This window comes from Nothobranchius furzeri, chromosome 14 (assembly GCF_043380555.1).
Source record: "Nothobranchius furzeri strain GRZ-AD chromosome 14, NfurGRZ-RIMD1, whole genome shotgun sequence".
Lineage (NCBI taxonomy): Eukaryota > Metazoa > Chordata > Actinopteri > Cyprinodontiformes > Nothobranchiidae > Nothobranchius > Nothobranchius furzeri.
The window spans coordinates 46,183,011-46,209,066 of record NC_091754.1 but is presented as its reverse complement, the minus strand read 5'-3'; the positions used below and the strand labels follow the sequence as shown (position 1 = coordinate 46,209,066).

Here is a 26,056-nt window from a genome sequence, read left to right as displayed (position 1 = left end):
AACTTTTGTACTCTGCAAAAGTAATTTTAATTTAGCTTTATACATAATTGGCATTATTTTAGTATACATGTACTAAATCATTAAATTACATAACATGGGATTTTAAAAACTACAGATGTGTATGTGCCAAATATTAAAATTAAATTATTAATATTAAATATGACAACTATTAATCATATGTATTGTACGTTTTTGTAAGAGAACAATTGCACTAACATACGTTTGATTAGTCAGTCCCCAGACACAGTATGAAGGTAGTATGAGTGAACAATAAATGATATGTAAAGCTGCATAATTCATTATATGTCTTGATTTGTACAGTATTGCTATAATCTTAGAAAGTTTTCCTTTAATGTAATAAACATGCTGTCTTTGTTTCATTTTATGATCGATAACCACCCCCCAAATTTTTATTTCTGTCACCCTTTCAATGTCAACATTACATATTTTAAGTTAATTTCCCTGTCAAGTTCCTTTTGATTATCAAATATCATAAATGTTGTCTTATTTAAATTGAGTGATAATCCATTCATATCAAACCAAGTCTTAAGGATTCCCAAATCTTTTTCTATTAGGGCAAATGTTTCTGTAAATTATTACCTGAACAACATAAATTTGTATCATCTGCAAAAATCACAAATTTCAATAAATTATTGACCTTACAAATATCATTAATGTAAAGTAATGAAATGTTTACATTTAACCTTTTATCTGGCTTATTGATCTTCATAACGCTGGTAGAAATGTAGCTACAGCTGTGAAGTAGCCCATGAGTGTTATTTTATGATACCTAGTATTTATTTTACTGTATCCCGTTCTCTGGACCAGAGCGTAGACCTGTGGTCACAGACAGGCTGCAGTCATTAAAATGGTTAACATGAGGTCCGGGGTCACACTGTTTTCTGAGTGTTTGCAGTTCTGAGTTTAAATACCGGTAGTTCTTTTGACATAGTTTGCTCAAGTCATTCTGAAGTTCCTGTTTAGTAATAAATGTAAAGAAAATTCAAATCTGTTTTTTTTTTCCATTTAAACTGCAGTTTTACAGACTTTAATAAACACTAAATACAAACCAGACACTGAAAGCTGAGATTGTTCAGAAAAAAGGAGCAGAGTTACAAACATTTTGCACTTTTATTACAATTTTAAAGCCATAAAACAAAAACAAAAACTTGTTATATTTATGGTCATAAGAGGGTTAACCGTGATTAATTTCTGCCTCCCACAAATAGCTGGTAAAACTGAATGTGGGCATAATTATATACATTTTATTACTTTATTATGTATTTTTTATTATTGACTATCACTCCAAAGGGTTCAAATGAAGGCAGCTGGACTTCTTTGGTTTCTTTAAAACATTTCACTTCTCCTCTGAGGAGCTTTGTCAGTTCTAACTGGAATATGGGAGAGTCAAGCTTATAAGCTGTAGCTGTCTGTTGTTATTTAAAGAGCAGAAACTACTCTTGAGTACCCCGCCTCGCCATCTCCTGATGAGTCGTTAGCCTCTATTGGTGGTGAGTCATCGTGTTGATTAGATGCAGGAAGATGTGACCTAGACTGAAACTGAATGAGATTCAAAGCTGCATTATTAGTACTGGAAAGGTGAAATCTAAGCCCCTCCCCTATTTAAAGTGGGGTTTTCACGTTTTTACATAGATAGCTTCTTTTACTGCTCTCTCAAATCATCTATCTTCTCTGTCCAGAATGTGTACTTTGTCATCTTCAAAGGTGTGTCCCTTGTCCTTCAGGTGAAGGTGGACTGCAGAGTTTTGACCTGAAGAGGTGGCTCTCCTGTGTTGTGTTATGTTCTTGTGTAATTGTTGTTTAGTTTCTCTAATGTAAACATCTGGACAGTGCTCCTACACTGGACTGCATAAACGACCCCACTGAGCTTCTGTTTGGGTGTTTTGTCTTCAGGATGGACCAGGTTCTGTCTGAGGGAGTTGTTGGGTTTAAAGTTTACCGGGATGTCGTGTTTGGAGAAGATTCTTCTACGTTTCTCTGCGACTCCTGCCACGTATGTGATGATGGTGCCTTTGTGTAACGGGTGTTGTTGTTAGGTTGGTAGCAGAGCTCTCATGTTTAGTGTTAAGTTCAATGAGAACATGGAATGGGATCAAGAATTTTCTACTGGCAGGAAAGAGATCTCAGCTAACATAGCTGTAGATGACACTGGATAAGTTTCTGTGGTTGCATTTATTTTACATTTATTTTACTACCTCTTACTAGAGCTGTCTTTAGTAGGCACAACATATCTTTGGTTGTACACATGTGCAGTAATAAAGTATCTTGATTTCTGTTAAATGTACTTCCTGAACGAGTGACCTTTTCAGGCTAAAACAACAAAATAACAAATACAGACAGAAGGACGACTTCTTTCTTCTTTTATAATGCGTTGCATCACCACCTGGCATCAGAACAGGAACTAGTATTGGAAGATAATCAAAAATCAAACAACTTGGACTCGGATCAGGGACAAAAATGTGGTTGTAACATCTCTAGATATAAGTCAGCTTTAAAAACTAAAACTATTATTTAGGAACTAACATTAACACTAATGACACTAATTGATATATTTTTATTATGTTGTTTGAACCCAAGTTTCTCATTATCTGAATTTTCTAACTTGTTGGATTGCTCTATAAGTGCCCCTTTTTTTTTACTTTGACCACCCGCCCCGTCAAAGGTCTCTGCACGGCCCTGGACATTAATATGTTTATGGTTACGTTCATGGGTTCTCAATCAGCTGAGCTCTTTCTTTACTCTTCCAACACTGTGGATTACAATACCTAACTGCAGCACCAGGATCGGCCACCAGGTGGAGGTGTGGCGCCGCCGTGCAGCTCTTCCTCGCTGCCTAACGCGGCGGGAGTTCAGAGCGCCGGAGGCGGCGAGCAGCCAGGGGCAGCTCTCATTGTTCTGCTCGGAAGCTGTCCGCTCCGTGGCTGCCGCGTTTGTCTCGATGGCTGCCGCTCAGGAACCACGTCCCACCTGAGAGCTAGCGGGAAGTTTGCTGGGGTGGGCTTGTACCGTTTTCCTCGGAGGTTCCCGTGGTGTGCGTGGGGAGCGTTCGTGGATCCCGGAGCAGGAACAAGAGGGGTAAGGAAACCGTGCTATCCGGATAATGGAGCCAGGTTACACGTAGCCTCTCCTAGCTTTTCCTGCCGTCGCGTGGATGATTACTGTCAAAATGTCTTCTGTAGCTGGAATAAACTGGATTATTTCTTGTTTAGAGGCATGTTTTTGGAAGAACACCACCCCTAGTCTCGCTTTTGCTGCCACCAGCCCGCTCCTTTCCCTAGTCTGTTGAGCTTCAGGGTCCAGCTGAACTTCAGCATGAACCTGCTCTTCTCAGGGTTTGTTATACGTTGTTATGCTCGTGGGGGGACTTTTCAGTGCTGTGTTGGTGCTTTAATCGCTGCTTAATCTGAGCAGGTTGCCTTACTGTAACCCACTGATCTTTAGTCAGAAGGATTACTCTGCTAACCCACTTTCTGCAGCTCTGACACGTGACCTCACCTGGTGTACCTCTCGAAGCCGTGACAGAGGTGACATGATTGTCTTTACACCTGCCTCTGGGGTCAGATCCAGGTGTGTGTGTGTGTGTGTGTGTGTGTGTGTGTGTGTGTGTGTGTGTGTCAGGTATTGATCAGACTACACAGGTGGAGCAGCGAGGAGGCTTTGATCTCACCTGAGTGTGGATCAGAATCTAATCCCTCTGGGTGTTAATCTGATTTGACAGTGAAGTCATTTCATCAGGCATTCCTGTTCAGCTCCTGAAGCATCTGCTGTAGAGGAAGCAAAAGAAAAAAATGACATGTCCAGTTAGAACAGCTGACCCGCACCGATTCTGGTTCAGAGGGCCGATACCAGTGACCACTCTGACCTGTCTGCTATTTCGTCCAACTCCAAATGTCTTCAAAGAACAGCAGTCAGAGTAGGACAGTCTAAATAAATCAGATTAACTATACAAATTACAATTTCAGCAGGGATTAGCGCTCCATGATCACAGACTAAAACGAATAATTCTTGTTGGCTGGGTCTAAGCACCTGCTGATTTTTGGTACATCAGTTAAACTTAAAATCTCAAAAAGGAATATTCTGTAAATATCACTTCCAACTTCTTGGTCGTCATGACAACGCAAAGCTCCGATCAGCTGTTGAGCACATCTAGTGATAACCACTTTAAGGGTTGGGGCTCTTAAGGATTGCAGAGTGAGGGCAAAACACACCGGTGTGTGGAAAGCCCGGGTCACACTAAACGTTTTCGGCTGTTGCCGAGGACCGCCTCATGTCACACTGAGCACTCTAGAGAGGTGGTGCGCTACACGATTTTAATGAACCAAATGTCACAACGTCTCACTCTAGCTGGACACGCTAACTTCATTAGCATAGTCTTTCATAATGAATCTGCTCACGATGAAGACATTTGTCTAGGACAGCCAAAACGGCTTATGGTTAAAGTATGACCTCCAACATTATGATATCTTTGCTTTCCGTACTTGCTGTGTATTTCAGTCGGAATAACCTGCTGTAAGTATGGTAGTGGAGTCTGCTATTGGTGCTTTTATTTCGCTAAGCTACACCACAGCATCCCGGTGTGTTGTCAGCTAAAGGTGGACGTTTATGATTAAATATAAAGTTCCTAACTGCTCCAAAGGGAAAGGTTACACATGGATTGTTTCCCTAAATGCTGACATGAAGCTCTTTCTACACATGCACATCCGATTCCCAGGCTTCCCTCAGACTCCTGGGAAACTTGCATGGAGCAGCAGTTGAAAGGCCGATCCAGAGGCCCGGCTGCTGGACGCTCCCACAGTGGCCTCCTTTGTGCCGGCCATGTGACCGGATCACTCTGTATTCCTCTCTTGCACCAGCAGCTCCGTGCTGAAACCTCCCAGGCCCTACTGATGAGCTGGAGGAACCTCCTAATTCCCACTCTCTGGATTTAATTGCTGCTGACACGGATCTCAGGCTCCTAAATCAGTCCAGACAACTTTTATGGGCTGGTTGGTGATGGAAAACCGGTGAGGTCACTCTGGAGGAGCTGCTGTGGTTTTCTGTGGGAAGTTTGAGGACTTTTGCTTTTTGTTTAGAGCTGAGTGAATAATGGAGAGCACCATATAAATCTACATAATAATAATAATAATTATTATTATTATTTATTATTATTATATAATAATAACAATAGTCCAGAGTAAAAAAAAACAGAAGGCAAAGCTCTCAATTTACCGGTCGATCTACGTTCCTACCCTCACCTATGGCCATGAGCTTTGGGTAATGACCGAAAAAAACGACATCGCGGATACAAGTGGCTGAAATGAGTTTTCTCCGAAGAGTGGCTGGGCTCTCCCTTAGAGATAGGGTGAGAAGCTCGGTCATTCAGGAGGGGCTTGGAGTAGACCCGCTGCTCCTCCACATTGAGAGGAGCCAGTTGAGGTGTCTTGGGCATCTGGTTAGGATGCCTCCTGGACGCCTCCCTGGTGAGGTTTTCCGGGCACATCCAACCGGGAGGAGACCTAAAGATAGACCCAGGACACGTTGGAGGGACTATGTCTCTCACCTGGCCAGGGAACGCCTTGGGATTCCCCTGGAGGAGCTGGCCCAAGTGGCTGGGTAGAGGGAAGTCTGGGCCTCTCGCCTTAGGCTACTGCCCCCGCAGCCCGACTCTGGATAAGCGGATGAAAATGGATGGATGGATGAATAACAATAGTCATTATTATTGTATAATAATATTATTATTATAATATATTATAATATAATATAATATTATTATTATCATTTATTATTATTATACAATAATAACAATATTTATTATGTATAGTATTATTTTTAAGAGCAGAATATTGTCTAAAGTCCTCAGTGTGGGAAAGTGTCCTGCAGCAATTAGCCTGCTCCCACAGCTGTAATGAGGAACTGAGTATGGGGTAACCTGGGCAGGCTCCAGTTTGAGTCTCTGTCCTATGGGTGAGGATAGGTGTGTCATAGGGTTGAGCATCGTTTGATTTTGAACGATTCCGATTCCAGTTCCTTGTTTCGATTCCGGTTCCTATCGATTCCCGATTCCGATTCTTTCAAGACATGACATGCTTTACATGAGCTAGCTAACCACAGGTCCTAGTTGATGAAATAATCTTAACTCCAACATTAATTTTATTTCTATGAACAATAACATCACCTTCATTCAGACAAAAACATGTTTTGGAGAACAAAAGAAAAAGACTTGCAGCACAACCAGTGTGTTTGTTTCTGACCACAACCAAAGTCTGGAAGAAGCCTCTGGGATGAGAGGCTAAATGTCTGCAACACATCCGGAAACATCCAGCTGTTTTCAGCTAAAACTCTCAGGATGATCATGTCCAGGATGACTGAGAACTACACCTCCATGCTGCAGCAACATTCAGTCAGAACAGGAAGTGAAACTTAAATGTAGCTGCTGTCAGTAACGATCTAACAGATTTTAAAGGGGCATTATGGAAGTTTGACAGCCAAAACATGTATAGAAATAATAAATTTCTTCTTCATACATTCTCCTGCAATGCCCTGGTCCTGTAGAATGAGCCCTGGCATTTTTACTGTGATTGCCTGTTTTTCTGTAATATCACAGAAAAAGAGAGCTGCTCGGGTCGAGCAGGCTGCTTCATGCGCGTTCACACTCAGGCATAGCCCGTAGCATTTGCTATCCGTAGCTTTAGCAGCAGAGAGCGAGGCAGTGCCAACTCAGTGACTTTGTCCCTGTTCCTAACGCCTAGTGACAAACCTAGCTACATTTCTGAGGACTCTTAGCTACTTTCTTCTAGATATTTCCTGCAAATTAGCAACAAAATAGCCATTTTCCCTCCGAACCGTTCATTGAACATTGTTTTAGCTGTCATCAAGAATATAAATATTACAGATCATAAAGATGTTGTTGGTGCTTTAGCTCACCTAGTTAGATGTCGGACTGTCGTGCAGGAGACATAGGTTCGATTCTGGGTGTGAACATAGTTTATTTAGAGTTTATTTTTTACATTAATGGTATATTTTTTTACAGTAAGATGCCCAAATTTTTATTTGAGACTCGCTGAACGGCATTGAATTCACAGATAAAAAAGATGTGGGTTCATCTTTCATTTTGGAACAATTTTTCAAGCAAGGGAAGGGAATGATCTGAGCGTGCAGGAGGACTGACCCATCTTAAACCTTGGTCGGCTGTGCTGAAGAGAAAGGTACAGAACCAAATTATTTAATTAATTAGCTGCGCATTCTCCTGTCCTCTGGGCCACACACACACACACACACACACACACACACACACACACACACACACACACACACACACACACACACACACACACACACACACACACACACACACACACACACACACACACACACACACACACACAGGGTTTCCCTTACATAGGCGTAGCCATGGCGGCCCGCCACGCCTACAAGATCAAGTTTTTTTTTTTTGCGCTGTTTCCCGAAGAAGCAGCGGGAACTACTATGTTGTCACTTGTGATCACAGCCGGCGGGCAGCAAGGAGGAGCAGGCAGGGCAAGGTGCAGTTACAGCAAGTTACTGAGTTTAAAATTAGAAAGGTAGCAGTGGATATAATGCTTTGTGCTTTACATGTTTCAATAGCATTAAGATAAACGAGTGTTGACGATCTTGACAGGGTTTCCTCCAGTGCTTATTAGGCCAGGTTTTCCTCCCCCCACCAGGCTAAGCATCACTTATTCATGTAAAATGTATTTATTTTTTCATGTCTGACTTTAACCGCATCTAATACTGTATTACGGCGTGAGCGCAACAGCGACAACTTAAGATCGATGTGTGAGCAGCCTGAGAGGTCGGGTGTTTCATCTGAACTCTCAAAACCTCCAGCAGGCTACGCTGCACTAATGACGTGTTAGCGCGTGGCGCTAACAACTTAGCGACGTGACATGTCTCGGAGAAAGCGTAAAAACACGTTGGACACTTCTTCTGAAGCGGGAAAATAACGCTTCTTCTTGAGCAGAGCACGACGTCGCCTTGGCTCGTTCGCGGCCGAGCTCGATAACATTGACCCAGCACAGCCACTGGGTCGTTGGAGCTGCCCCGTGACTGCCTGATGGAAAACCAGCGGGTTTCATCAGACTCGTAAAGTTTCTTGTTTTTGCTGGGGACCCCCTGTATTTTACCGCTCCCTCCTGCAGTCTTCCCCTGTTAAAATTTAAAATGATTCTGTAAATTCTGTGTATCAATAGAAAAAATCTCTGCCTCTGCCAGCTGCAGTAAATGTAGTTTCCAAATAATAAGTAAGAGGTGCATTCATCCGTGTATCTCCTTTGATCCGCATTAGTGATATTCTCAGCACCAGAAAAGTGAAGCAAAGAAACACATTCCTGAGTTTGTTAGTAATTTTATTTATTAGGTGCATCTGACCTGTGCTATTTTTCTCTGAAATGAGATCAAATCAGTGCTTCTAAGAGTTGTCTCCACTCTGCACTAGAAATTTTTACTTTATTTAGAGACGTGCCATAATTTCTCCCCGATATTACTTGCGATAAATAAAAACTTAACTCAGGAACAAAAATAATGAAAAACCAAAATAAAAAAAATTATCAAAATGAGAAAAGCAAAAGATGTGAGGAAAGGGGGAAAAAATGAAGAAAAGGCAATCCGTGGACCCCAGGAAAAGCAGAATCAGCAAAAAGAGCAGAACAAAGCTAACTCAGGTGTTTGCTAACCATCAAGATTAGGTGTCGTCCACCTAGGGGCGGGCATCTAACGTATGAGAACCCACCCGATTGGCCAAATGGGTGAAGAGTTCTATTTGATTTGTTAAAAAAAAATCAGTCTTCCGTTTGACTGACAGAATGCATTATGTGTAGCAAACATCTGAGCTGACCATTCATTGTGATATTTATCCCTTCTTTGCGACATGCATATTGCGCATGCTGAAATCGCGATAACGATATATTTACGATATATTGTGCAGCCCTACAAAGGCTGTTCCCGTTTGGAAGACGACTTGTGAGGAAAGACCGCAGTAGGTCACCTCCCTCTGGTGAAACTCATCCCCACATGTGACCCATCCCCGTGGAGGGGAGCGGTGAGCTGCAGCAGCGGCTGCACCCGGGAACCATTTGGTGGTTTAACCCCCGAATCCAACCCCTTAAAGCTGTGTCCAGCAGAGAGGCGTTGTGTCCCATTGTTAAAGGGCCCGAACCGTCCCGACCAGGATTTGAACCCCGATCGCCCAGTCCCAGGGCGGACACCCTACCTCTAGGCCACTGGGCTGGTAAAAGGTCATTCACTTAGTGAAGCAATACTTAACTTCTCTGAGCAACCGGAAAAACAAGTCAGGAAGAAAAGTTACTCCTGTTTTCACTTCAGTTCAATCATAATAATCAGTAATAATCCCATAAATACCTGAGGGATTAATGGGGTCAGTCACTAACCGTCAGACAGCAGCAACACAGATTAGCATGATAGCTGCTGCTGCCGGGATAAAGGGGAAACTGGGAATTCACCTCATGTAACTTCCTGTTTCCTTAAGCTGTTAATTTCCCCCCACTCAGCCTGGTGTGTGCTCCTAAACTCACCTAAAGCCCCCAGCAGGTCCCAAACCTCCATCAGACCATCTGGACTCTGACTCCAACCAGAACCATCAGCTGATCTCCAGGCTGCAGTGTCAGACCCCCCTGTCTGCTCTCCCACACATTCCTGCACCGCCATGATGTCACCGGGGTGTTTACTGCCTGAGGTCGGCTTTATCAGGCGTGGGATGGGGGAGGGGGTTTGCAGACGTGTGTGTGTGTGTGTGTGTGTGTTCCTACAGATCATATCTCTGGTTCAGGTCTGGACTGGCCCTACTGGGATCCCTGGTTGTAGATCCCACCTGTGAGCAGGAATGTGTCTGAGGTTAGATGCTGACCTAGTCTGCGGTTTGAACACTCACCTTTAATCATCTCAGCCAATCAGGAATGTCGCTGACAGCCTACTGGTTTTAACAGAGCTGAGTGGTTCAGGCCCGTCTCAGCAAACAGAGACGATGTCTCACAGCTAAACTATTAGAGCTCACCTGGAGGACCTTTAACCCTTAATGGGACATTTTAGGAACAACTGCTGTATTTCTGCTTCATGTTCCACCTAGAGAACTTTCCAACTAGATTCAACTCAGGCCCTGGAGGTCCGGTATCCAGCATGTTTTGGTGGTTTCTCTGAGTTAACACTTGATTCACCTGTGCAGCATCAGGCTCTGCAGAAGCCCGTTGATCACCTGTTGATTGAAAGCAGGTGTGTTGAAGCAGGTTAAAACTAAAACCTGCTGGACCTCCAGGCCCAGAGTTGAATACCCCTGACCTAGAGGACGTTCCACCTGCGTTCAGGAGATTTAGAGAGGGTTTCTGTGGAACACCTGTTGTAGACGCCTCTCATCCACACCTGTAACAGTCATGTCGTAAGCAAAGCAGAACATCCCCTAGCCCCGCCCCCTCCATGTTTACGAATGGATTTTACTCACCTAAAGTAAGACGAGTTAAAACCTCGTCAATAGTTGGTGCCTATGAATGTATCCGTTTAGTTCTAATTTATTTGTTGATACTTTAACAATTTTTAAAAAATCTAGATTTTGTTTATTTAATTAGATTGTCTAATTTATGTTCAGATTAACATCAAGGCGGTTCCACCAAACCATCAACCCTCCCGTTTAACAGCTTAAAGGAAAAGATATATGGATTTTGGAGATCAGTCCTGACCAGATCGATAAGCTAACGATTAGTTACATCAACATTCGGTGCTGTTTAGTAGCAACTAGCTGTTTGTTAACGACGCTCTGGTTGGAACCGGCCCAGACTGGACTATATTTGTTGGGTCCAAGCTCAGATGACAACTGTTGGTCTTTCTTGTCTCCTCAGATCGGAACGTGGGTTCTTCGTCTTGACGTTCTACACACACACACACACACACCATCATGTCTGAGTTAGCAGAGAAGCCGTCCACCGCCGGACAAAGGCTGAGCGCCCCTGAAAGCTTTGGTGTGTCCACCCTGGAGCCAGGCCTGCGTCCTCCAACCCAGCCTCCAGGCAGACAAGTCTCCTTTAGGGTCCAGATGCTGGACGACACACAGGAAGTCTTCCAGATATCGGTGAGTGACAGAGTTATCCATTGTTACCCATGTAGTCCCCCCCCCCCAGATTAAAGAGGTGACGTAACCATGTCCCCCTCCTCTCTAGTGATCCCCTTCCAGATCGCTAACATCTACTCAGAAACATCCACACCTTCTAACGTTGCTTCTGTAACTCTAATCTGACTCGTACGTAGGTATATTCAGTTCAGTTTATTAATCTGAATAACACAGGAATAGTCAGAGTTCAGATTATGAATCTGAGCCACAGTAGCGTCCCCACAGGGAGGAATTCATCAGCACACACTTGAAAAGGAAGAAGAAAAACAATAACAAGATTTACAGGTAAACACACAGGCCGTAAACTGTCACCGCAACCTTCAACCACTAAAAACTACAAATAAAAGGAAACTTGGGTTCTAGAACTATGCAGCATACTGCAATAGACACGGACATACTATGTAAATCTGGTATTGCATGAGTACTGAACACATACTGAATATTGCATTGGTGGTATTGTGTACCAGTTAAACTGAGGAGGTCTACACTCTTACTGCAGAGGGGATGAATGACCTACGGTAGCGTTCTGTTTTACATCTGGGATGTGTCAGTCTGCCTCTGAAGGAGCTGTCCATGGTCTCCACTGTGGAATGTAGAGGATGGGAGGGTTTTTAAGATGGAGGTCATCTTCCCCAGCATCCTCCTTTCACACGTCTCCTCAGCTGAATCCAGTGGACAGCTCAGAACCGAGCTAGCTGTGTTAGCTAGCTTGTTCAGTCTCTTCCTGTCTCGGTCAGAGCTGCATGCACCCCAACAGACCATCAGAGTGGATAACAGAGCCAACCACAGAGTGATAAAAGGATTCTAGCAGCAGAATTAACTCAGAAGGACCTCTGCCTCCTCAGGAGGTGGAGTCAGCTTTGGTCCTTCTTATACAGCATCTGTGTTGTTGGACCAGTTCAATTTGTTGGTGAGGTGAACACCCAGATGGTAGGGCTGTAGCGAAGCCTCGACGACGTCGACGGCTCGATTCTAAAAGTTTGTCGACGTCAGATCTGGAAGTCGACGCACCGCGCCCACTTGTTGCATCCCCAGGAGTTTGTAAACAGAGGAGGAATCTGCCTGTTTTTCCTCTAGTTCGCCCTCTTCTCCGCCTTCAATAACATCTCCGCCAAATACCGTAGACCCGGAACAATGTCCGTCCGCTACTAGATTCTTTTCCTGTTTTGCCCGCCTTCGTCTCCCGGCAACGGACAACAACTTCCGGGGTCAGATGCGCTGCTCCGTCTCTACCGCAGATGTAGAACATCACCGGGAGCATTTCTCCCTTCATAAAGGAGCTTCTTTCAGACATTAGGAGAGCTGTTTTGGTGGTAGCAGTCTCTCCTCCGTGCTGGTCTGTTTGCTGCTGGGTGTTTTTGGTTCATTTGAACTTGGCAACTTGAACTTAACATTGGTAAAGCTACTGTTAGCATCTTCGCTAACAGCTTCTTGCGTTTGGATAAGCTGTTACGTGTTGGTTTAGAGTTCATCTTTTTTGTGGTGTAGATCTCCCTTTTATTACATTTAGAGTGTTGTGGGTTTTCGGTTTAGTGTAAAATATCACCTGAGTTTGGTTTAACCTCCCAATTTAGAGTTTGGACCTTTGGAGATTCTTATTTTGGTCCAGAACCCAGTAATCTTTGCCCAGTGGGACATCCCTAGTTATCTGTACTTTGTTTTAATTCCCCACAGGCAGAATTAGTTGTATTATTCCCAACCTGTGGATGGAAAGATTTATGATTTTTTGTAGTTGTAAATAAACCTGATCATCATTTTAACTTTTAAATCCCGTTATTGTCCCTTCCTTTTTGCACACGAGCCAAACTCCCCAGGAAGAGTCGTAACACCACTCCCCTCCCGCACATAAGTGACCAAAACAAAGCAGCATGGAGACATTCCGTCTCCAACCACCTCTCAGGCAGCAGCCTGCACTCCCAAGTTCTACACGTCACCAGAACATAACCAACCAACACAATAAAAGCAGTGTTGTACAAAATGGAAGGCCTGTAGTGTTTATTCTCTTACAGTACTGATTTATCAATTTTTTTGAGGAATTTATTTGAGATTTTCTGGTTTTTGTTAATTGTGCAATAGAAAAATAATCATTAGACTAATTTTCTAAATAGTCATTAGAATAGTCGACTATTCGATAAAATAATCGTCAGAATAATCGTTTTAAAAATAATCGTTTACCCCCAGCCCTACTGATGGTATAGGTATCCACCACCTCAATGTCTGCTCCCTGAATGTTTTCTGGTGAGTGAGGAGGAGTGTTTCTTTGGAAGTCAGTCACCATTTCCTTTGCCCTACTGGTGTTCAAGTGAAGGTGGTTATGATGGTTACGACATGTAAGGCGTGAGATGCTCCTCCTGTTGTGTAGTTCACTGTTGGACATGTGAGACTAAAGATCACAGCTGCTCAGATGACGGAGACCAAAGATGGTTCCTAGTTCAGAGGGAGTCACTTGGAATACAGTGTTCACCTTAAGAACCAGTCTGGGATTCCCATTTCCTGTTTCTCCAGGAAGTGGGCTGGGAGCCAGCTTCCTGTTTGAACAAATTCCAGCTGACAGATCCCGATTCAGTGTGTGGTTTACTTCTGATGAGCTCCCCCCACGCTGCTTCTATAACTGTAACATGTTGACATGTTCTCCAGTCTGCAGCCATGTTGGCTTGTTTTGCGGCATGCAGCCATGTTGGCATGTTCTCCAGTCTGCAGCCATGTTGGCGTGTTCATCAGTGTGCAGCCATGTTGGCGTGTTCATCAGTGTGCAGCCATGTTGGCGTGTTCATCAGTCTGCAGCCATGTTGACGTGTTCATCAGTCTGCAGCCATGTTGGCGTGTTCTTCGGTCTGCAGCCATGTTGGCGTGTTCATCAGTGTGCAGCCATGTTGGCGTGTTCATCAGTCTGCAGCCATGTTGGCGTGTTCATCAGTCTGCAGCCATGTTGGCGTGTTCATCAGTCTGCAGCCATGTTGGCATGTTCTTCGGTCTGCAGCCATGTTGGCATGTTCTCCAGTCTGCAGCCATGTTGGCGTGTTCATCAGTGTGCAGCCATGTTGACGTGTTCATCAGTCTGCAGCCATGTTGCCATGTTCATCAGTCTGCAGCCATGTTGGCGTGTTCTTCGGTCTGCAGCCATGTTGGCGTGTTCATCAGTGTGCAGCCATGTTGGCGTGTTCATCAGTCTGCAGCCATGTTGGCATGTTCTCCAGTCTGCAGCCATGTTGGCGTGTTCTCCAGTCTGCAGCCATGTTGGCATATTCATCAGTGTGCAGCTATGTTGGCGTGTTCATCAGTGTGCAGCCATGTTGGCGTGTTCATCAGTGTGCAGCCATGTTGGCGTGTTCATCAGTGTGCAGCCATGTTGGCGTGTTCTTCGGTCAGCAGCCATGTTGGCATGTTCTGCGGTCTGTTAGCGCGTTCTCAATGTGGCGGGAGTGTGCAAGGCTCAGACGAGTTTATCCACCAGTCAGCTCTGAGGATCAAACATCAGGAAAACCTGGTGTCTCCTCCTCCTGCGCGGTCATCAGCTGAGATTTTAGGGCGTTTTTGTGTGATGGTAATTAGGAAAGAATCCAGTGTCTCAGCTGTTTTTCTCTCCAGCTTCCTGAGCTGCTGATCCAGGAACGCCGTAATTGGCTTTAGTGAGAGTGCCAAGAATTTATGTGGCTCGAGGACGTTTCTGCATGAGGAAAGTTCTGTAGACGAGGTTTAAAGGCACGGGAGCAAGAGGAGGTGGCAGGAAAGGAGGGAAAAGGCAGATTAGACCAGGATCTATCCCAGTTTTCCATACTTAGTTCCCATTGTGTTGAGTTTGTCTACGTCATCCGGCAGAGGCTCCCAGCATGTTTGTGCAGGAGAGCACTCTTAACAGGTCTGGAGATGAACATGCAGTCTCCACACACACACACATGCACAGACGCACACACGCATGCACGCACACACAGACGCATGCACGCACACGCAGACACACGCACGCACGCACAGACGCACGCACAGACACATGCACACACAAACGCACACACGCATGCACACACGCACGCACAGACGCACACACGCATGCACGCACACACAGACACACGCACGCATGCACAGACGCACACACACACACACACACACACATACACATGCACACACGCACGCACGCACAGACACATGCACACACAAACGCACACACACATGCACAGATACACACACGCACGCACACACGCATGCACAGATGCACACACGCATGCACGCACACACAGACACACGCACGCACGCACAGACGCACACACACACGCACATACACATGCACACACGCACAGACACATGCACAGACACACGCACACACAGACGCACACACGCGTGTGTGATGCACACACGCACGCACAGACACATGCACAGACGCACACACACACGCACACACAGATGCACACACGCACGCACAGACGCACGCACAGACGCACGCACAGACACACGCACACACAGACGCACACACGCGTGTGTGATGCACACACGCACGCACAGACACACGCACACACAGATGCACACACGCACGCACAGACGCACGCACAGACACACGCACACACAGAAGCACACACGCGTGTGTGATGCACACACGCACGCACAGACACATGCACAGACGCATACACACACGCACACACAGATGCACGCACGCACGCACAGACGCACGCACAGACACATGCACACACAAACGCACACATGCATGCACAGATGCACACACGCATGCACACACGCATGCACAGATGCACACACGCATGCACGCACACACAGACACATGCACGCACACATGCACGCACAGACACACACACACACACACACACATATGTGGGGGGGCATGGAGAGCAGTAGAACATTCATTCATCTTCTCTCTAATAAATAAATCAGCATTGTTTCAGTTGTCATCCCAGCCTTTCTGTGCTGACTGATGCAGCCACACACCGACACCAGACTAAATGATGAATGGCCTTTATTTGATATAGCACCTTCTAAAGTCCTGGACCCCCCCCCCCCCAAGGTGCTTTACAGTACAATCAGTCATTCACTAATCTTGTTTTATCATCTCCTCTCTATCTCAGATGAGCGACAGCCCTCAGACTAAGGGAAGTGTGTGTGTGTTCATTATTGATGTGTAATGGAGGCGTGATAGTAGAGGTTAGGGTGAGGTCCTCACTCCCACCTGATCAATTATTAAAGATAAAGAAGTGATGGTTGGTAGAGTCCTACAGGAACTCTTTACCAAATCCACAGATTCCTCCAGGGTAACCTCGATCTGCTAACCCCAACCCCCGTGGAGCTTCATGTGGTTTAAACCAGCACATGGACCCTTCTCCCTGATCCTCTTTCCTGGTGGTTCTGTTCTGTCCAGCACAGACCTGACCTTAATCCGTAGAGGTGTTCACACCAGCATGGACCTTCTCACTGGGTGACGGGTTAGTGCTAAACACCCATCTGACAGCAGGGGTGTAGTGACAGATCTGCTTTATGGACATGGGTCCATGACCTGGAGATACCGTACTCAACAACACACACACACGCACACACATATGTGTGTGTGTGTGTGTGTGTGGGGGGGGGGGGTATGGAGAGCAGTAGAACAGAGAGTCACTCATGCAGGAAGCCTCTGCTTGCTGATCCTACCCACCAATCAGAGGCTCCCCTTAGAGGCAGACGTGAATTTTAGCCAGACGATCAGTCGGCAGTGGGTGTGTTGGGTTGGTTCAGCCCAAAGCGGACTGCCGAGGTTGTTTGAGCACAGAAAACACACCGGCAACCCAGATGTGAACACCCTACAGGGCGGGTCAGTGCCGACCCAGATGTGAAGGCTCTTGAAATATAACTTTCAGTGCTAACAACAACAGGAACCACAAAGGCGACTCAAAGCCTTGCTGCAAACCGGTTGATCATGAAGGCAAAGCTTCTTGTTGCCAATGAAGTTTCAGTCATTTGAATATGAAGGAGGAGCTACTATAGTTACGTTAGGAGATGCAGATGCTCCTGGCTTGGTTTATGACTTCTGCAGAGCAGATTAGCAGAGATTAACATGTTTAATCGTAACGACCAGTTAGTCAAGTACACACCAGTATAGACAGCTGGTTTCCTGAAGCTCTGCTATGAAACTCCACGCTCCAGGATCTAGAAACAGAAGTAGCTCAGAAAAGTGACATAATGCTGGATTATGCGATGATGATATTCATGTTCTCATTCCTGTGGTTAAAGCTGGTTAACTTCTACTGAGAACACCCACACACACGCACGCACGCACGCACACACACACACGCACACACACACACACACGGTGATCATGTGTGTTATCCGTCCTCGTACCCAGAGAGGCGCTGTAGTGGGAGCATAGATGCACTTTCTTTTTTTGTGACGTGGCGTGGGAGCCAGCTTGGTTTAAGCTTGGTTTGAGCTCTTCGGGTCACAGAGGCAGGAGGTCAAAGGTCAATGCTGGTGCTTTCTGGCTTTGATGGTTTCCACGTGGATAAGGAAGTAAATTATTTATTATTTTGTTTATTTCCTGCTTTTCATCAGATGGGATGAGTCTTTCTGATTGGTCGTGGGTTCCTTCAGTGGGCGTGTCTGAAGCTCTCCTGAGCATTTTCCAGTGATGTCTCCCTGCTAGCAGAGGAATGTACCCCTCGACCAATATTTCCACATTTTTCCATGGTTATGGAAAATGAGCGTCTGATCGGAGCGTTGGAATGTCACGGAGCATCTTCAGCTTCTCATACAGCTAATCTGATGTAATCTGTGGTCTCCACACCCCGTTATCATCCATAAATCAGCTGTTGTCTTAACATGCCGAGATGAAACACTTTCCCCTCCACCGCTAAAGTATGGAAGCTCATTTGGGCCAAAACTTGGTTTGAGAGTCCTGCTTCTGCTTCATCCTCCTCTTCCTCAGACCAGCTCCAGAAGATGGTTGTTCATTCCTCATGAACACGCCCAACGTGTGTGTGTACACACACATCTAAAGCCTCCATAAACGACGTCGGCTCCACCTCCCAGAGCCACGGAGCTGAGGAACTCCCTCTGACGTGTTTTCTGTGGATTAAGCCGTTTGACCTAATCTGAGAGTGAGGATGGGATTGGTGGAAGCCTCCACCAGCTGTCATCTTGTTTTACTAGAAAGAGACTGGTGCTCTGCAGCCCTGCAGCCCAGCCGATGCTGGAAACCAATCACAGTGCTCTGAAGGAGTCGTTCTCCAGACGTCTCCTCAGATATGGACCCAAGCTGAAAGTCACCACAGAGCTTTGATCAGGCTCCGGGTGTGTCGCATCTAAAAGGGCCTGAGTAGATCAAATCTGTCTGCGTTGGCAGGTCGTTGGCTTATCACAGCACACACACGCCGTAGTGTAACTAGAACCTAACCGACCCATCCTGCAGATGTCCTTCTGACGCTGCCCGTCGCCTTTCGCCCAGCCTCCTGTCGGCTCTTCTTGGTCGGTTTCAGGTGGTTTTCCATGAACGCTACTCAGCCTAAAGCAGCTCTGTACAACTGAGTGTAGTTTTGTACCCATGCCAGCTCCATCACAGAAGGTGGGTGCGCCCCTCATAGGTGCAGCGGGGGGGATGACATAATAACATCAGGTGATCAGTAATCAGTGTAAGGTAAACTGTACGCTCCACAGAAACACAACTCCGCTAAAAAATGGTGCTGTTGAACATTTTGCTCAGTTTTATGACTTTTTGTCTGACTCTGACCAGGAAATGGCTGCAGGCAGTGAAACAGCAGACAGTAAACTCCGAAACAATCAGTGACTCCTCCCCTCAGCCAATCAGCGGCCAGAATCACGATGCAGGCCAGACTCGGCCTTGCTAGGCACCTCAAGAGAGCAGGAACTAAAACTAAGGGAGAAAGTGGAGGAAACATACCGAACATCAACATCAACAGCGGTCGGGCCGAGCTGCACCGGTCTGAGTTACTCTCAGTAGTGCCCCTGAAAATCCACCTACGGTCATGCTGTTGATATCACCGTTTAACACGTTACCATGGCAACACTGAAGCTGCTACACATTAACGCTCAATGTTTCTATCTAGAAGAAGGATCAGTTGAATTTAAGTCGGCCATCTTTGGACCCTTCAGACCCGCTCGTTGCAGAGAAACCCAACATTTTCTCTGCTCTGAGAGCAGCTGAGCCGTTGCCGTGGTGAACGCTCACAGCGGGGACGAGGAGCAGCAGCAGGGCATCTTTGTGATCCGACCTCTCGTTTGAGTTCATCAGGCAGCTTCCAGCTAAATCTCTGCTGAACCCGGTCTGTGCCCTACTCAGATGGTTTCAGACGCTGGTCAGGGTGATTCTGTAACATGAGCTGCGTTCAGGTTAACAGCAGGATGCAGCATGTTCATGAAGATGGACCAAGACCGAAACAAAACATGTGCATCCTCCTGCTGATCTTTCTCACTTTTCTAGCTGTAATCTTCTCCTCTTCCTTCCTAAAAACCATCACAGTCAATCAACCAATCAAGTTTATTTATATAGCACTTAATCCTACAGTACATGCAACTCAAAGTGCTCAACAAATTAAAAAGGCCCCACATACCCTCCCATCCCCAGAATTTTAGAAACAGTCTGACATTAAAAACCCCTTCACAACACTCCTCGCACACACGCACACACGCACACACACACACACACACACATACATACACACATGCCCCCTTCCCCATGGTAAAAAACACACGATTGGCTGAGATCAGATGAGCCAGACCAGCTAGGATAAGGATAAGGAAACACCATCAGGGGAGCCATCCGCCCTGACAGCAGCAGATCCACAGCAGCAGCCGAGGCACTGACACCGGGCGCCCAGGGCAGGGAGGGCAGAGACCCCCACCTCCACCCAGGCACACATGGAAAGCACCCAGGCCGCCACAGCCGACCACCGCCGTCGGTGCAGAGGGCTCCCACAGAGGAAGCACTGGAAAAAGGTTAAATTAAGGTTAAAATATAAAATCCAAAGAGCTAAAATGAGAATTGTAATATAAAAAGTTATATAGATATTAAAATAATGTTGATCATAAATCAAGGTAAAAAAAAACTGTTTAAAAAGCACGTATAAAGAAATAATACATTAAATAAATAAAATATAAATAGATAAATAAATAAACTAAGTAATTAATTAATTTAAGAAGTGAGAGTATTTAGTTAAAAGCTAAGATAAAAAGATGGGTCTTGAGCCTGTTTCTAAAAACATGAACGTTCTCAGCAGCCCTGAGGTCCCCTGGCAGCTCGTTCCAGAGGCGAGGACCGTAGTACTGGAAAGACGCCTCGCCGTGAATATGCGTCCTAACTTTAGGGACGACAAGGAGACGGCTGTGAGAGGAGCGCAGGGTTCATACAGTAAAAGCAGTTCTGAAAGACAAGAAGGCCCAAGACCATTAAGACACTTAAAAACCGTTAAAAGTATTTTTGAAATCAATCCTGAAACATACAGGGAGCCAATGCAGTGATTCTAAAACTGGAGTAATGTGCTCCCGCCTCCTGGTCTTCGTCAGGATACGTGCTGCTGAGTTTTGTAATAGTTGTAAACCTGAAATCCTCTTTTTAGGAAGACCAGAAAGCAGGGCATTGCAGTAGTCTATCCTACTGGTGATAAAAGCATGCATCAGCGTCTCCGTATTGGCCCGAGAGAGAATGGGGCGGACTCTGGCGATGTTCTTTAAAAGGTTCACAGGAACCTGACGGATGAACCCAAACAGCTCGGAGGTGTTTTTCCCACCATAGAGCACTCTTATCACCAGTCCCACCCATCTGGTTTCCATCCATGTTGACGAGTCAGCCTTTGACCCATGACCTGTTCCACTCTGCTCTGAGAGCCAGACTCTGCAGGTCTAACTCTATTTTGATTTGATCATTTTGCATCCATCCGTTTGGCACCACTGTTGTTGACCCAATCTCAATGGTTTTACATCAGCTATGTGCTGTAGTACGACACCAGCTATGTGCTGGAGCACAGAGGCACACTGGCAGGGCTTAAAACAACACTAAAGGGTTTTTAACACCGTGGTTCTTCAGTCATAAGCTTTAGCATGGACGGCACTCTGCAGCGCAGAAGTGGTTCCTAACAGGTACCAGTGGGAGGTCTCTACCTGCTCTATGACAATAGCTGTTTACTGCTTCACAAGCTAGTATACAAAGTAGCAGTTAGCTTTCTCAGTTTGCCAACCATCTATAAAAAGCACAAGAAGAAGAATTTGACTTTGTTGGATGGCATCATGGTGGAGCCTGGAAGTAAAGGTAAGAGAGTTGGAGGCGAAGCACAGAGCTAAAACCAGTGAGCATCTGCGCGGTCTACGCTAGTTTAGGTGAGATACAGAAGGACATGACATAAAGCTGGACAATATAGAAAAAAAGCTTATCGATTAAAAAAAATCCAATTGATCAATATCGGTAATTATTGAAAACTGTATGAAAAATGTGTAAAATAAAGTTAAGTGCAGCTCTGGCTATCTTACTTTATGATAGAAGAAGTTGGATGCGTTACCAGACTTGTTTTTATGTCGATTCTCTGTTGCTAACCACCGTCGTTTGTTGTTTGTCAAACTTGAGGAGAAAATGAAAATATCACCACACTGGTGAAGTACTGTAACCTTGTTTTGGGACAGTTTCTTCCACCCCTCCTTGCTGCAACACCTTGATTAAGTCACACTGCTGTCTGTTTAGGTGTGAGAGGGGACGGCTTAGTGACAGAGCATGCTAGGGTCTGTGTTTTGACTGCTCCTGCTCATCCGCCACGGGAGAGGAGAGCAGGATAAACTTACCGATGATCACCGCTCACATCGTCCTTCCGCTCCTCAGACTTATCCTGAGCGGCTGCAAAGGCAGAAGGACGTCACGCCGAAGGTGCACACATGCACAGTGGGCATTATTTTACTCCAGCAATCCGAATGAGTGTGTACATGGACGTCAATCGAAATGATCATCGGACAAAACCCTGTCTCTCGTTCAGAATGGAATGTCATTCCGATCGAGCCGTATCGATCAGAATATTCTGATTGACTTGTTTACATGAAAAATTTTAGAGCTGATGGGGCGTTCACTCCTTACTTGCACCCATGTAAACGTAGCTAGTGTGTGGAGTTCAACCATTACAGATCAGAGATCCGTACCGAGCACAGACCAGTTCAGATGCTGGTCCAAATGGAGCCATCATCACCACCCTCGCGGAGGCCCAAGGTGCTGTTCCCTGACACAATACAACAGCCTTGAGGACGTCTGCTTGCAGGAATGGAACGATGTGGCTTTTCCAGCAAATTGGCTAGATCTGAGCGGTGTCCAGATGTAGGGCAGTGTTCTTGTGAGGGAGCATCCTACCAGGTCCACGTAGGTTGGGTCCTTCCTGGACCTATCCGTCGATCGCCACCCCCTGTTTATTCTGCCCTTTCTACCTATTCCGCCTTTCCCGATATCCACTGATTTCCCTCTGTCCCACTCATTTTCCCTTTTCTTACATTTTTTAAAACACCGTTTTTATTTTTTTCTCATTAAAAAATCTTTTTTATATTTAAAATTTTTTGTGTTTGTGGAGCTCCTCTGGAATTTTATTTTGAAAGGTGCTAAATAAAAGATCGTTTTCTTTCGATGTGAATTTGGACGGTCTATCCTTTTCCCTGTTGCCTAGCAACCATGATGGGCCCTTTTAAAGCATCCTTGGGAACTGGACAGCCTTGTCGCTTCGCTGTGACGTAGTCGACGTGGGATACTCGACCAGAACTGGACAGCTGTTTGTGTGGTTCTCTTCTGTTCAGACACTGAGCTTTAGCTCATCAGGAAGGTCCAAATGGGAATCTCTGCCTTGTTAAAACATTCCAGTGGGATTCCTACATTCCACAGCAGTTATTGGAACCTCCTGGAAGAACACGCTTAGGAACAAGCCCTGTCTAAAGGAGTGTGGCAGCGGGACAGGAAGTGTGTGTTGTAGCTGGCCAGTGATGTTGGGAACACGGAGGGTGTGCCTTTGGAGAGGACGGCTCCCTGGAACATTTCTTCTGTCGGAGAGAACAAAGACAAATGGACTGCAGAGAAAACCCAACACGAGCGTGATGAGTTAAACGGACTGTCCTGTTATGACACAGGAAGTGGTTTCACACAGGGCTCACTGGTTCCTGGATGTTCCTAAACTGTCTCCCCTGGTCTAAGAGGAGTTTTGTGAGGTGGAGATGTTTCCCTGATGGTTATGATTATCCTGTGGGAAACTGGACGCTGCCTTTATGGATCAGCTGTTTTCTCTGACGTCTAATTCTGAGTCTGCCTGAAACGGAACGCCCTGGCAGAGACGGCTCCTGCTGTAGAGGAGTTGGAACATCTCCTGAAGACCCAGCAGCAGTTAAAACCAGAGCAGGCATCTCTAGCCTTCTTCCTTTGGCTGGGAAAGAAAAGCCTCATTGATGGTGCTGCTGAAAGAGGCCTTTGTGAGCAGGGGTCTCTGCTGGGATCTGCTGCTGCTTCAGGAAGTTATTCATGTTTAGATCTGATGGACTTCTGACTTCATAAACAGTCAAGTTCAAATGTCTGATATTTATGGGAGAATCTGTTATTTATGAAAAAAAAAGTGCTTTTTCTGTTTCTGTTTTTCATGACTAATGGGCTCGACACACGGGAGGCGACATCGCCTCTCCTCCATTCATTTTCAATGAGACATGCGTGACAAAGCGATAATCGTGGGTCTCCCTCCTACTAAGCGAAACGCGAAAAACGTGCGTGTGAAATTCTGCGCTCGTGCACGTGTCGTGCACAGGCGACCCAGCGACGTGATCCCAGACAGTTGAAACATTTTCAACTTTTCATCGCTGTCGCTCGGACGAGGACCAATCAACAGTGGTTTCATTCACTGACCAATGAGCGGACAGGATGCTCCGTACACCTCTGAGCAAACATGGAGGAGAAGTTGATTATTATTGTTTTATAGTAAAATCAGAAGTAAGATTTCACATAACTCTAGCAGCACCTTGTGAAACATCATATCTACCGCTTTTTAAACTCTGAACCGCTTAAATAACCTTAATTCCCTCCAACCTGACACAGCCAAACAAAACAACGGAAGTTTTGATTTCGCCATGGAACAGAACGCGTAGACGCAGGGTCCGAAATTAACACTCGCCAAATGCGAGCAAATTGCTCCATTTGGCAAGTAAATTTTTGAGCTCTACCTGCCACCTGGCGAGTAAATGTTTGCACCAAATTAGTTATGTTTATCAGTCATCTTCCATGGATGTCTGATACTCCTCCCGCCTGCATGCAACGTACACAAACGTACGCGAAACGTGAACGCCGCATCCAACGTCATGTCCACATATCCCATTCAATCAGTTTATCAAGTTAGCAGTTAGCTTCGTGTTAAAACTAGCGGTGAAATGTGGCGGTTTTTAACTGGAGTCAGCCAGCCTTCCAAAAGAAAACTCGTCGAACTGGAAGAAAAACCACCAGGACCAGTGGCAACCAGAAGATTTTGTGAAAAGTGGTGAACTGGAGATGGCGGAGTCGTGAGACACTGGCTACATTATGATGGCCACGTAGCGCTGCTGCCTTTCACAGACAACTGTCCCTCGGCATTCTTCAAATATCCAAAAAATGCCCATTCTTCCGACTTTGTCTTCTTTGAGGGATAATAAATGTCCCGAGTGCTGCCGTCTCCTCCTGCCATTATTTCAGCTTTAGCTTCAAGAAAGTTTTGGTTGTAAACAACAAAGTGCGCATGTGCCGCCGGCAACTTCAGCAGATGGTACGGTGGCTGGTAAGGGTCACCGCAGCCACGGTAATCCACCGAGATAATTATTATTTTTTTAAACAAGACTGTTATTATTATTGTCAACTTTTTTACTGGGGTTTACTGCTACACCGGTTACCGTGACAACCCTAGCCCTGACACACTTTCAGATATTCTCATGCTGCAGCTGTGTTCTCCAGAGATCAAGGACTATGACCCAAATGAGGCTGTAATGCTTTGGCACAAAGACCGTGCCAGAAGCAGGAGGCCAGACTTCATGGACAGAGAAAACAAGGAGTCTGACTAGATTTCAATTAAAGAGTTCATAAAAACATCTCTAAAAATAAATAAATAAATAGTAAAAATGACAAAAGAGTTGTTTTTCTTATTAATTGATGTTTTCATTATTTTGTCACTCTGTTTGGAATCAACATAATATAGAATTACATGCTTTAGGTAGATCTAAATCATTTAGAATTTTGGCCGGTAAAAAATATGCTTGGTCGGTAGATTTTCATCATCAACCAGCCAACTTGGCCGGTGAGTAAAAAATTTTATTCCGGACCCTGCGTAGACGGCTTTGCCGCTGGCCGCTGCCGCGGATCGCCTCCCGTGTGTCAGGTAATAAAAGCGACGGCGACAAATTTCGCTGATAGTGGTCATTTGTAGCCTCCCATGAGTCGAGCCCATAACTCACCTGCATAGCATCTCCTAGCGGCTGTTCTCCTAAGCAGCCCTTATCTGATGGTCCGGTTCTGTAGCGGACCATTTAGAGTGGACCGGGCTTTTAAAGAGATGAAGCACTTAAGACCCATCAGTCCCGTGGAGTTATTTTAGCCTCGGATGTTCTCCGTGCGTTGGTGTTTCCTGTTCCAACCCTAACCCAACAGGACCCTGATCCTTAGATGGTTCCAGAGTTCTGGTCAGACTCTGCAGGAAGGTTGTAGAAATCCAGTGTAACTACACATTACCATCCACATAGAGAGCAACTGGGTTCAGTTTGTCGTTTTAAGTTATTTAGTCGTAAATCGCCATAAAAATGTCGTCCTCTACTCGGTGAGGAACAAAGACGACTACAAGGACCGAGCTATTGGAACTATTCCACGGTTAGCTGTATTTTGTTAAACTTTGTGGCCTCAGTGGTTACAGATAAATGTGTTTACAGCTGCAGCAGAAGGTCTAAGCCACACGTTTGAGTCTG

General features: G+C 45.6%; 1 protein-coding gene across 5 annotated transcripts in view; it reads left to right on the top strand.

Annotated features, from left to right (window-relative positions):
• Nucleotides 1–26,056, top strand: part of LOC107380890 (FERM, ARHGEF and pleckstrin domain-containing protein 1) — a 51,747-nt gene that overhangs the window by 1,407 nt on the left and 24,284 nt on the right. For 4 of the 5 annotated variants that reach the window (XM_054743041.2, XM_054743043.2, XM_054743042.2 and 1 more), the window contains exons 1-2: nucleotides 2,886–3,096; nucleotides 10,884–11,113. In XM_054743041.2, coding sequence (XP_054599016.1) covers nucleotides 10,940–11,113 — 174 coding nt within the window. In that variant the 5' untranslated portion in view covers nucleotides 2,886–3,096; nucleotides 10,884–10,939. Of the gene's footprint in view, nucleotides 1–2,885; nucleotides 3,097–10,883; nucleotides 11,114–26,056 lie in introns of those variants that run through there. The other variant, XM_054743040.2, reaches the window with a different exon arrangement.